Source organism: Pan paniscus, chromosome 1 (assembly GCF_029289425.2).
Source record: "Pan paniscus chromosome 1, NHGRI_mPanPan1-v2.0_pri, whole genome shotgun sequence".
Lineage (NCBI taxonomy): Eukaryota > Metazoa > Chordata > Mammalia > Primates > Hominidae > Pan > Pan paniscus.
This window is the reverse complement of record NC_073249.2, coordinates 190,989,601-191,002,808: the sequence shown is the minus strand read 5'-3', so window position 1 is coordinate 191,002,808 and position 13,208 is coordinate 190,989,601. Positions and strand designations below refer to the sequence as shown.

The following is a 13,208-nucleotide window of genomic DNA, read 5'->3' as shown; positions in this document are numbered from 1 at the left end:
ATACTTCTCTCTCTTTTCTTCTCAATTTCAGCCCTCTCTATAGTGTCATCCACTTTTCTGGGCGAATTCCCTTGCTTGTAGATTCCTAAATCTGTATTTCCAGCCCCAATCTACTCTTCAGCTCCTGATCTGTACTCCCAGTTATCTACCAGACATATTTGCTTAGATTCTCTATAGGCACTGCATCAGTCAAGATAGGCCAAAAACAACAACAAAAACCCAAATCGTAGTGGCTTACAAAGACTTGTTTTTTGATCATATTACACATTCATTGTGGCTCTGCTGCAGCTGTGACCCTGCTGTCCTCCCTTTGGAACCTAGGCTGACAAAGAAGCATCTATCTGGAACATTGCCAGTCATCCTGGCAGAGAGGAAAAAAGATACATGACAAGCCATGTGCTGGCCCAGAAGTAACACATTTCAGGCCACATTTTATCAGCCAAAGCAAGTCACCCCTGAGATAATTGGGTGTGGATGTATAATCCTCCCCCAGGCAGGGGCATGGGAATGTTTGGCACCAGTAATACAATCTACCACTGGCATTTCAAGCAAAGCATGTCTAAACCTTCTATTTATTGTTTTATCCCCATCCAAAACCTATTCCTCCCCAATTTTCCTTTTATTCTATTACTTGGCATCACTGTATATTAAGTCAGCCAAGCTAGAAACTTCAGAGTTGTCTTTAAATTCTTTGCCCCATTTCCAGTCCCTCCATACGCATTTAGAAAATAGTCCTCTGTGGGCCAGGTGCGGTGGCTGACACCTGTAATCCCAGCACTTTGGGAGGCTGAGGTAGGCGGATCACAAGGTCAGGAGATCGAGACCATCCTGGCTACCACGGTGAAACCCTGTCTCTACTAAAAATACAAAAAATTAGCCGGATGTGGTGGCTGGCGCCTGTAGTCCCAGCTACTCGGGAGGCTGAGACAGGAGAATGGCGTGAATTCGGGAGGTGGAGCTTGCAGTGAGCTGAGATGGCGCCACTGCACTCCAGCCTGGGAGACAGAGTGAGACTCCATCTCAAAAAAAGATATATATATATATATTTAGGGACAAGGTCTAAGTTTGTTCCCCAGTTTGGTCTTGAGCTCCTGGACTCAAGTGGTCCTCTCACCTCAGCCTCCCAAAGTGTTGGCATTACAGGCATAAGCCACCATACCTGGCCCTAGTTTTGACAAATACATACAGTTCTGTAGGCATCACCACAATAAAAATACACAGTCATCCCTCAGAATCCATGGGGGATTGGTTCCAGGACCTGCTGCAGATACCAAAATCCACATATGCTCAAGTCCCTGATATAAAATGGTACAGTAAGCAAGGCGTGGTGGTGCATACCTGTAGTCCCAGCTACTTAGGAAGCTGAGACAGTAGGATCACTTGAGTCCAGGAGTTTGAGACAAGCCTGGGCAACATAGCAAGACTCCATCTCAAAAAACAAAAATGGTATAGTAATTGTATATAACCTACGCACATCCTCCCATATGTTTTAAAACAGGGGTGTCCAATCTTTTGGCTTCCTTGGACCACATTGGAAGAAGAATTTTCTTGGGCCACACATAAAATACACTAACCATAGCTGATGGGCTAAAAAAAAAAAAATCACAAACAAATCTCATAATGTTTTAAGAAAGTCTACAAATTTGTTTTTGGTCTTTTTTTTTTTTTTTTGAGACTGAGTCTCGCTCTGTTACCCAGGCTGGAGTGCAATGGCTCAGTCTCGGCTCACTGCAACCTCTGCCTCCTGGATTCAAGTGATTCTCCTGCCTCAGCCTCCCGAGTAGCTGGGATTACAGGCACATGCCACCATGCCCAGCTAATTTTTGGATTTTTAGTAGAGATGGAGTTTCACCATGTTGGCCAGGCTGGTCTTGAACTCCTGACCTCAAGTAATCTGCCTGCCTTGGCCTCCCAAAGTGCTGGGATTACAGGCATGAAAGCCACTGCTCCCGGCCCAAGTTTACAAATGTGTACTGGGCCACATTCAAAGCCATCCTGGGCTGCATGCAGCCCACGGGCTGCGGGTTGGACGAGCTTGCTTTAAAAGATCTCTAGATTACTTATAATACCTAATACAATGTAAAGGCTTAAATAGTTGTTATACTATATTTTAAAATGTGTATAAGTTTTTACTGTTGAATTATTTTAAATATTTTTCTAGTTTGCTTTAGTACCGAATATGGTGTAAATGCTATGTTTTATTGTTTTAATTTTTTTCATATTAAAATTAAATTTTTAAACATGTTAATAATTTTCTGTATTTGTGTCAGGTCTTTAAAATTTATATTTTTATTTATTTTTAATTGACATAATAATTATACACATTTATGGGTTACATAGGAATTCTTATACAAATAATGTGCAGTGATCAAATCAGGGTATAATTAGAATATCCAAACCTTTTTAAAGAATATCCACAGTTGGTTGAATTCCTGAATGCAGAACCTGTGGATACCAAGGGCTGACTGTATAATAATTCTGTCATACCAAAAAATCTTCAGGTGTCCTTTTGTAGTTAACCTTTCTCCTTCACTCCCAGCCCTTGGCAACCACTGATATGTATTCTGTTCCTACAGTTTTGCTTTTTCCAGCACATCATATAAATAGAATCATAGCCTTTGAGTCTGGCATTTGAGATTCATCCAAGTTGTGTATATATCAGTAATTTGCCCCTTTTTTATTGTGAGTGGTATTTCATAATGTGGATGAGCCACAGTTTGCTTATCCATTTCTGAGTTTAGGGGTATTTGGAGTGTTTCCTGTTTTTTACCCAACTTCCCTTTTCAGCTCCTACTTATAAGGCATGGCTCACCTATTTCCTCCTCATCAGCTTTTCCCAATGCTTCCCATATGCCCTTATGACATTGTATTACAGTTTATTGTATACACTTTTCATGAAGTCAGGAAGGCAAGTTTATTAGTTCTCTTGATGCCCCTGGGTGTCATCCCCAACATCTGCTGCGGAGCCTAGCAGTCATATGGGTGCTCAAGCAATAACTGGTGAATTGAAAAGGCCTGGATTCCCTTGCAATAACTGGTGAATTGAAAAGGCCTGGATTCCCTTTTCTCCAAGGCATCACCTCTTCAGGCTGTCATATGTAGAACCAGAGAGTTTTTTTTTTTTTTTAAGGGTAAAATAAATTTAGAAAATGCTATATACTCTATATCCCTTTTAAAGATTATACATGACTAAATAAAGGTTTTGAGAAGTCATACAGTAGAAAAATACTTTTAACTTTAATTTGATCCCATATTTCTCAGGTTTGTTTCACCATAAAATACCTAAACACATCCTGCAAAGCTAATATTCCTAAAGAACACACTTTGGGGAAAAAAAAAAATGCTAGAACCAACTAGATTTCTTCTGATCCAGCTAGGAACCCAAGATCACATATGCATTTGATGGAAGGAGATTTTTCTATACTCATAGAGTTATGTATGCATAGGTGTATGATCTTCAGCTTAAGGTAACAATAGTTAAAATGGAGCCAAATAAACTCCCATCAAATTTGTGCCTGTATGCTAAAGAAATGTGTTCATACTGAACTCTGCTGTACAGCAGAAGAGGGTGACCAAATAGCAAGATGTAATTTCTTCCCTTGTAATCCATTTCTGAAGTTCCCCTCTTGCCTTCCTAGAAATTTGATTTTCAAATTTTGTCTGTAGAGTTTTTGCTTGGAATTTTAAAAGGGTAAGAGAACATCACCTAATTTTATAGATGATTAGATTGAGGTGTAAAGATAATAAGCTTTGTTCAAGGTATATAGTTGCAAGGCTAGGCCTAGATCTGAAACTGATTTTTTAGTTCCCATTTCAGTGCTTTCTTCCTGATAACCATTTGCCAGTAACTTTTTTTTATTATTAATAAAGTATTTGTTATTGCCAGATGTGGTAGCTCACACCTGTAGTCCTAGCACTTTGGGAGGCCAAGGTGGGAGAATTGCTTGAGCCCAGGAATTTGAGTCCAGCCTGGACAACAAAATTAGACCCCGTGTCTCAAAAAAAAAAAAAATAGCCAGACATGATGGCATGTGTGCCTATAGCCCCCGCTACTCAGGAGGCTGAGGTGAAAGGATTCCTTGAGTCCAGGAGTCCAAGGTTGCAGTGAGCTGTGATCCTCCCAGTGCACTCCAGCCTGGGTGACAGAGTGAGACCCTGTCTCAAAAAAAAAAAAAAAAAAAAAGTACTAGTTATGTTGAACCTGGTAAACCAGTTTAAAGATTCCTTAATCTTTTACTGAAAATTGTGAAATTTTTTTACTCCAAGTAAGGAATAAAACTTTTTTTCTCAGAAAGTTTATCTATCTTAAATATTAAATGTTTTTTCCCTTTGTGAACATACCACTGTGTCATCTGTAAATACATAATAATGTTGTAGCCCAAAGCCACGGGTAAAATATTTTTGTCCGTATCCTCCTGAAGAGATCCTGGAACATATTTGTTTGTGAAAATACTATAGGTTAAAATGGTTGGGCTAAGGGAAAGTTACAGAGGATTCAACATCTTGAATGAAAGTGATTTTCAAGACTTAAGAGACATTTACCAACTTGCTCCCAATTAACACACAAAAGAAAAAAATGGCCTGACCACAGTTTGGCACTTTGATGACTAATTACTTTTTTTTGTTTTTTGTAGGTAGGGAAAAGTGGCAATGTACCAGCAGGCACTACAGTGGATAGTACCATCACACATCCATCTGAGTTTGACTTTTACCTCTGTAGTCATGCAGGAATTCAGGTAATTTGGAAGCTGGTTCAGATCTTTGACTTGATAGGGAGATGTTTGCAAATTCAGCAACTAGCTTGAGTAGACTTGTTATTTAACACCGTGCCTAACTTTGTTAATGCTTGTATCCTAGAATTATCTTTTGGTCTAGGTATCTGCTTGTAGGTGTGCTAGGCAGAAGTATTTCTGAGTTTAAGGAGTAGGTTTCAATTATTTTATCTTCTCGTGTCATGTCAGAAATATATTAATCAGGCCAGGCACGGTGGCTCACGCTTGTAATCCAAGCACTTTGGGAGGCCGAAATGGGCAGATCACCTGAGGTCAGGAGTTTGAGACCAGCCTGACCAATGTGGTGAAACCCCATCTCTACTAAAAAAAACAAAAATTATCTGGGCATGGTGGCGTGCACCTATAGTCCCAGCTACTTGGGAGGCTGAGGCAGGAGAATTCTTTGAACTCCAGAGGCGGGAGTTTCTGTGAACCAAGATCGTACCACTGCACTCCAGCCTAGGTGACAGAGTAAGACTCCATCTCAAAAAAAACAAAAAACAAACAAAAAACAAACAAACAAACAAAAAACATTAATCATAAAACTCTCTCCCCAGGGAACCAGCCGTCCCTCACATTACCAGGTCTTGTGGGATGACAACTGCTTCACTGCAGATGAACTCCAGCTACTGACTTACCAGCTGTGTCACACCTATGTGAGGTGCACTCGCTCAGTCTCTATTCCAGCCCCTGCATATTATGCCCGGCTTGTAGCATTTAGGGCAAGGTATCATCTGGTGGATAAAGATCATGACAGGCAAGTTTCTTAGGCACAATAAAGTCTCTTTATATTTTAGTAGCATGTTAAAAAAAATGAGCTACAATAGAAAACTTTTTTAAGGATTTAAACTTTCAGAGTTTAAATTGTAAGAAGCAAATAAAATTGCATGTGCCTCTGAGAGCTTGTAATGTGACTTTTGGTCCAAGAAGTGCTCAGGCTTGTTTATACTTGTGTTGTGTCTCTAAAGGAGTTTAATTTGGAGCTGCTTGTGGTTCTCCCATGGAGCCAAATGCATTTCAGTTCTGCTCAGGTCCTAAGTAGCCTCAAAAAGTGGTCAACACAGTACCCTGGCTCCGGTCAAAGCAGTCACAGGGCTGTGGATTCCACTTCATGCAAGTGAGGAGGCCTGACCAGTTCACTTTGCTTTTGGTACATTCTGGAAAAATACCCCAGAGTGAACCTGGATGTGTGTGTGGGAGTGGGGGCACAGATGATTCTCACTCTCAAATAGGCATCTCAGGAGAATCAGAGAATCTGTTATTTTGACCTATTCCTGAGCTACTATTAAATAGTTACACAAGCTCTCTGCATTAATTTTCTTTTCCAAATGACCATCTGTGAAGTGTAGCAGTTTCTGGGCTCTTCCCCAAGTCTGAATTCAGCTGCTAAATAGTAGACATTCCACTGCAAGTCTATTTCTGTGAGGGTTGAAAATACACTATTATGGAAAATGTCCAACTGTGGCTTTGTACCTTCCATTCTGTAATGTGCTTTCATTTATTTGGCATATTTATTAGGTATTGACTGTGTGCCTAGTACTGTGCTAGGTGCTAGAAATACTAAGATGAGTAAGACATGTTTCTTGTCCACGGGGATTTTATGTTTCAGTATGGGAGACAATACAGGCAAATATACAACTGACAAGTAGCCCAAGTCAGTACAGATAAAAGTGCAATGGGACACGAGAGGAGAGGCTTTTAGAGAAGATTTCATAGCTGGATGGATAGAATGGCTCTACAAAAAAGAGAAAAGAATTTTCAGGGCAGAGAGAACAAGGGACACAAAGGGGAGAAAGCAAGTGACATGTTTGTACAGTAGCAAATTTTCTTTGGCTGGAGGATATTAAAGGGGAACAAGCAGGTATGAGGCTGGAAAAGTATGTTAAAGCAAGACCGTGTTTGTTAAATGTAAAATGCTGTTCCTAGGATAGAATAGATAGGACTTAACAGTTAATTGGATATGCATGTCAGAGGAGAGGGTGAAGTAAAAGATGGCTAAGATTTTGAGCCTAGATGATAAGGATAATAATCACTTAAAGAGAAAGTCAGAAGAGGGATGGGGATTTACAGCTTGTCAAGCCCTTTATATCACATGGTATCCTTAAGTAGTATGTTTAGAAGTTGTTGTTGTTACTCCGAAAGACCAAAGTTCAGAGGAGTTATTATGTGTCCAAGGTTATATAGTTAGTGAAGGGAAGACAAGAAGAGACTGGTGGCACAATAGCATTTGCTGGGAATTTCCTATGTTCCATCACTATGCTAGGTACATAGATGCATTCATTCAACTAATGGTTTATTGAGACTTTGTTGTATTATGTGCTAGACACCAAGGATACAGTGGTGAGCAAGGTGGACAAAATTGCTGCTTTCTTGGAGTTTATATCCCAGTGGGAAAATAAATAATTACCCAAGTAATAATTTAATTTCAATTGTGTTTAGTACCATGAAAGAAACATATAGGATTCTGTTAAAGCATGTTCCAGGTGGCTCTGACCTGGACCTTAAAGTCAAAGAAGATTTCTGTGCAGAAAAATGACATTTGACTGAAGCCTAAAGAAATTAGCCAGACATAGTGGGCAGTGGAAATCTTTATATCGATACTGTTAAGGATTGTGTCTTTGCAGACATTATATTATTTAATTCTTGCAGCAGCCCATTAAAGAAGTTCAGTTGGCCTGGCGCGGTGGCTCACGCCTGTAATCCCAGCACTTTGGGAGGCCGAGGCAGGCGGATCACGAGGTCAGGAGATCGAGACCATCCTGGCTAACATGGTGAAACCCCGTCTCTAGTAAAGATACAAAAAAATCAGCCGGGTGTGGTGGAGGGCGCCTGTAGTCCCAGCTACTCGGGAGGCTGAGGCAGGAGAATGGTGTAAACCCGGGAGGCAGAGCTTGCAGTGAGCCGAGATTGCGCCACTGAACTCCAGCCTGGGAGACAGCGAGACTCTGTCTCAAAAAAAAAAAAAAAAAAAAGAAATTCAGTTGAGTCAACTGATATTTAGAAGGACATAACAAATTATTCAAGAAGCTAAAGCTTAAGCCTAAGATATTCTAGAATCTAGTACTGTTTGTGCTATTTGAAACATGTGAAGTTTGAAGTGGTCTTCTGTTACACCTGTTTTTTGTTTTTTGTTGTTGTTGTTTTTGGTTTTTTGTTTGTTTGTTTTGCTTTGTTTTGTTTTGTTTTATTCTCTTTACAGTGCGGAAGGCAGTCATGTGTCAGGACAGAGCAACGGCCGGGATCCTCAGGCCTTGGCTAAGGCTGTGCAAATCCACCATGATACCCAGCACACGATGTATTTTGCCTGAGAGTCTCAGAAAAAGAACTCAACCAATTTGGCACCCCATGCAGCCTCAAAATGTTTCAAATGCCTACCGCCTCTAGATCGAGCCAAGTTGACTTCAGGTGGTCTTCTACCAGCAGCTCGGAATAGTTGCACTGAATCTATACTTTGCAGCACTGTCTGATGCGTCAACAAAATTGAGCCATTTTTTTAAAGTAATAGATACTCATAGATTATCTTTTCTGATGCACTGGACTGAATTTTTACCTCAATGTGCAAAGGCTGATCAGCCTGAACTTTCTAAAGGACTTTACAAGAAGGGTTTCTATGGAATATTTTGCTAGCTGTGGTGTTCACCGCATCCCTCTAGTCTTAGAAGAGAAGATTATTCCTTTTTTCTGTAGTCATTGAGTGGGGTATATGCATAAGTGGGAGAGAAAAACCAAACAATCTACTTCAGTTCAGTGTAACTATTTAATTGTGTGGGTCCATAGACTTTTTAATGAAGATTTCTGACTTTGCCACTGTAAATGCCTTTAATGAGCATTAATTTTTGAAAGTTTTACAGAGTTTTATTAGTTTTACTACTTTATCTTATTGATCTCTGCAGACTTGTGCTGGTGCAAGTACATGCTGACAGGCAATTTGCACTATATTTGGCTGCAGATTCAAATAGGCAGTTCTCTTATTTGGTCGACTTTTGTGAATGTGTGACATAAACAGATGTAATGCATGTCACAGTGACGGAGATAACACTGCCATGATAAAAGTACTCATGTTTCCCCTATTTGGAAAAAAAAATTGCTTTTAGTATTTTTCCAAGTTTTCAAAAGTGCCCATTTTATGCTGCTGTGTGGTTTGTTAAATCTAAATGATTTTTAAACTTTTCTCATAGAAACTTAACTTTGGCAATAAACATTTTTTAAGGTCTCTCCTCTTCCTTCCCCAACAATGTAGTTTTCTAGATGAGATTTCAGTATGATTTTATCAGCTATTTCTTATATATCATAATCTGGCAATTTCTGAAACCAGTCAGAAAAGACATATATTTCCATGCCTTTTTAAAGAATTATTTTTACCTGTTTTATATTCACAGTTGGTGTCCTGTCACTTTGTTTTAAAATAAGCTAGAACCAGGATGCTTCCTTATTGGAAAGGCTTTGCCAGTCCTTAAGGTACAATGAGTGATGCTGCAACTTGCAAAAATGTACCAGCATTTAAAATTTCTTTTCCTGGGAATCAAGGTAACTCACACGACTACTTGCAGTACAAATTTTTTGCTTCTCTTTCGACATGAAATGTACTTGGTGGGTTTTCCTTCCTTTTATTAAACTAAAACTGTGTGGAAAAGGTTGATTTTTCTTCATAGATTCTGGATTCCACTCACAGGGAGATGGGATTCCTTTCTTGTCCAAACAGAGGGAGTTGCTCTAAAGCGAGCATCAGTTAAAATGTAGGGGAAAATGTATTCTGTATGTAGTGTAGATAATACTTTGTGAATGGACAACAGTTACATAGTGTCTTGGTAGCACCAGCCAGTGTTTCCCAGCCCAGAGTTTACTGACTTGTAATTCTCTATCCAGGACATCAGGAGTGAGGGATGGAAAAGGGGATAAAAGGCCTGGAGCCACACTCTATATGGCTGAGGAAGGAGCTAGGGAAAGAGATAGACACAATGGGGTGAAAACAATTTTGCCGCCCCTGCCTGGAAACTGCTGGTGGGGAAATGATGGTGAAGCGTGTTTGCTTGAACTCATGAGACAGTCCAAATCTCATAAACTAGCCTTCTCAAAATCCCAGCAATATAAAGCACTGTTTTTCTTCAGTCGTTTAAATAAACTTGTAAATACATTGAAGTTTACATTTCCATGTGCTGTTGATCAACGGCGCCACCTGTGTTTGCTGAGACTGGTCTCTGAGAGAGTTTTATGTCGATCGAGGCCTGTTGCTCATTAAGCTGAGTGCAGACATCCTTAATCCCTGCAGATAGTGGGATGAAAGCAAGTTCTGTAAAATGAAGCACAACATAGCCAGGAGTGAAGAGACGGCAGATGTTAATTTCTTAAAATTTTCCTTTTTTTTTTTTTTTTTTGCAAATACCTCACTTGGATAATACAAATCAGGACATGTTGGTGAGGGGCTGGCTGCTTGGCTGCTGCTTTTATTCACACTTGTTCAGGGAGAGCACAGAGAATACCCTTCAGCATGGCCACTCTGGACCCAAGAGGAGGAAAAAACGGAAGCTTTTTTAGGAGAAGGAGGACTTGCTGGAATCCAAGATGTGAAGAACTCTTGGTGACTGGCTGGCTGGCCAGCGGGCACCACACCTGCACTTGAGTGCCTCGGGCTTGCTTATTAATAACGCACAGAGGAAGCATCACTTCTCACCATCTCCTGGCATGTATGGAGCAGGGAGCAAGGCTATGTTCCCGAAAGCCCTGATTAGCTTGTCTTGCTCTACGCTCGACCTCGAACAATACAGCTTGTAAGACCTCAGTCAGTCCTGGTACACTGGGGTAAATCAGTGTGGTGGTGGAAGAAAAGCCGGGAGGCCTATTTTTATAGGAAAATAGTACCATTAAAGGTGCAATGCTGTCATTTTGGACAAAAGGAAAGAAATTTGGAAGAGCTGGGATTATTGGCAAAAACTTGCTGAGGGGTGAATCTTTAGAGCTAATCACTGCAGAATCAGAGTTGCAGCAATATGATTGCAAGCAAGTCTGAATGCATAGTTTTACTTTAATTCGGCTTGACAATTTGAATAGGTAACCCCCTCGGGACTGACTGAGTCGTTATGCATGTGTCAATCAATGGGAGGTGTGCATTCTCTAGAAGTAGTTTTAGGCTGTTTGGTTTGGTTTTGGTTTTGGTTTTTAAATGCAGCCTGTTGAGGCACTGTCATGTGGTGTGAAAGATTTAAATGTAGCAACGCTAAAGAGTAATAATTTGGGGATAAGAAGTGGGGACATTGGCCGGGCGCGGTGGCTCACGCCTGTAATTCCAGCACTTTGGGAGGCCGAGGTGGGCGGATCACCTGAGGTCGAGAGTTCGAGGCCAGTCTGACCAACATGGCGAAACCCCATCTCTACTAAAAATACAGAAAATTAGCTGGGTCTGGTGGTGGATGCCTGTAATCCCAGCTACTCGGGAGGCTGAGGCAGGAGAATTGCTTGAACCCAGGAGGTGGACAGTGCAGTGAGCTATTACTCCAGCCTGGGCAACAAGAGCGAAACTCTGTCTCAAAAAAAAAAAAGGCGGGGGGACATTAAGAGAGTGGTGATGACCCAAATGTTGAACCAATTATGTTTTGGTGGTGGTGTTCTTAGCTGTTGAATCCTGAATGGTTTATAAAGTGAACTAGCTGGCTTAATGCAGCCAGCGTTCTGGGCAGCAGAACATATTCATTCTTACTGTAAATTCTATTTGCTGCTTCCAAAGGTGATGATTTTCAAGCAGACATGTTCTATATGGTCTGTGTTTTAGGATCTGGTGCCCAGCCTCTATCAGAGCTTGCCTACCTGGCAAAGCTGCCTACCCTTCAAGTGGGAAAATATAATCCACTGTTTAACAAGGCTCACCCTCTCCACCCTGTCCTGACGACCTTTTGTGAATGTGCTGTGATATTTTCTTGCTCAATAGCAAGGTGGTAGCTCTGCTTTCATTTTAAGAAAGTGGAGGCTGAGGGCATTGTATCAATACTGTTGCAACTCCAAGAAGTTTTCCTTGTAAAATTAAAGGAAAGATCTTGTTATTGATTAACCATTTTCTTATGCCTTGCTATTGACATATTCATGCTCTTTCTACGTCTAGTGGCTGAAAATGTTTGCATTTGTTCATTTGACTAATGGTGTGATTTTTGTTTCTATATTATTAGACCTGTAATGTTTTAAAATGTATTTTATTAAATTTGGACTGGATGTATGTCTCTAGCAATACGAGGTACTTTCTAAACTATTAAGGGAGGGGTTGTATCCTCATGTTGAGATAAGATGATGGTCGTTTAAATTTTGCAATTTTTTTTGGCCTGCAGGGATATTTTGTGTTTATGTGTCCAAAAAAGGAATAAATTGGCATTCTTGTGCCAAAAGTTGTTTTTCCTGTCAATTGTCTAATAAGTATGCAGTACACTGTAATGGCAACATACATGGTTGCTTTTTAAAAACAATTTCCTCAGTATGAGAAATTTTACAAAGAACAGTGGAAAAACTTTGTGTTTTTAACTCTTGGGTCTCCCTATTTTTAAAAATTGCTATTTGGTATACAATTATTATGTGTCAATCAAAACTAAAATAAAACTTTAAAAAAAAATTTCTATTTGAGAATTTTAGAAGAGCTTTTCAGCAACACTTCACTTATGAAAACTTTTACAAAATTGATCAGAGTTCTGGATATGGCTCTTAATGGGAAGATCTATTTAAGCAATGCTTGAGAAGAGTCTGCAGTCTCCAGAGGGCAGTGTGGCCACACACTTTATGAGACTTAACTTCTCCAGAGGAGAAGCTGCTCAAATTCATCCAACCTGGGGCTATCCAGTCTCATCTTTAGAAAAATTCTCACCAGGAAGTCCTTTTGCTAAGTCATGGCAGGGACAATTCCTTAGGGAATTTATAGTTTGCCAGAGGAGAAAGTTCTGCATATAACTCTACTAGAAGGCGGTTGTTTTTTCCATCTGTGGAGATAACTATCTCCACCATATTTATCAGTTATCAAACATTTATCATGAACTGGGTACATGCCATGTACTGCCTAGGTGCTGGGAACACAGAAGAGTAAAAAATTATTCAAAGAATTCATTCTAATTTGGCATGAGATGGAGGAAGAGGCAGCGAGATTAACACTGAGTGCCTACTATATGTCAGTCACTTTATTTATTTATTTATTTATTTATTTATTTATTTATTTTTGAGACGGAGTCTTGCTCTGTCGCCCAGGTGCAGTGGCGCAATCTCGGCTCACTGCAAGCTCCTCCTCCTGGGTTCACGCCATTCTCCTGCTTCAGCCTCCCTGGTAGCTGGGACTACAGGGGCCCGCCACCACGCCCGGCTAATTTTTTGTATTTTTAGTAGATTTGGGGTTTCACCGTGTTAGCCAGGGTGGTCTCAATTTCCTGACCTCATGATCCGCCCATCTTGGCATCCCAAAGTGCTGGGATT

General features: G+C 40.4%; 1 protein-coding gene across 7 annotated transcripts in view; it reads left to right on the top strand.

Annotated features, from left to right (window-relative positions):
* The window catches only part of LOC100977537 (argonaute RISC component 4), a 50,068-nt gene extending 37,919 nt beyond the window's left edge, over positions 1–12,149 (top strand). For 4 of the 7 annotated variants that reach the window (XM_008965041.5, XM_034961236.3, XM_055095468.2 and 1 more), the window contains 3 exons: positions 4,635–4,736; positions 5,330–5,529; positions 7,972–12,149. In XM_008965041.5, the coding sequence (XP_008963289.1) occupies positions 4,635–4,736; positions 5,330–5,529; positions 7,972–8,080 (411 nt within the window). In that variant the 3' untranslated portion in view covers positions 8,081–12,149. The remainder of the gene's footprint in view (positions 1–4,634; positions 4,737–5,329; positions 5,530–7,971) is intronic. The other 3 variants (XR_010113504.1, XR_010113503.1, XR_610809.5) reach the window with 3 other exon arrangements.
* Positions 12,150–13,208: the final 1,059 nt, after the last annotated feature.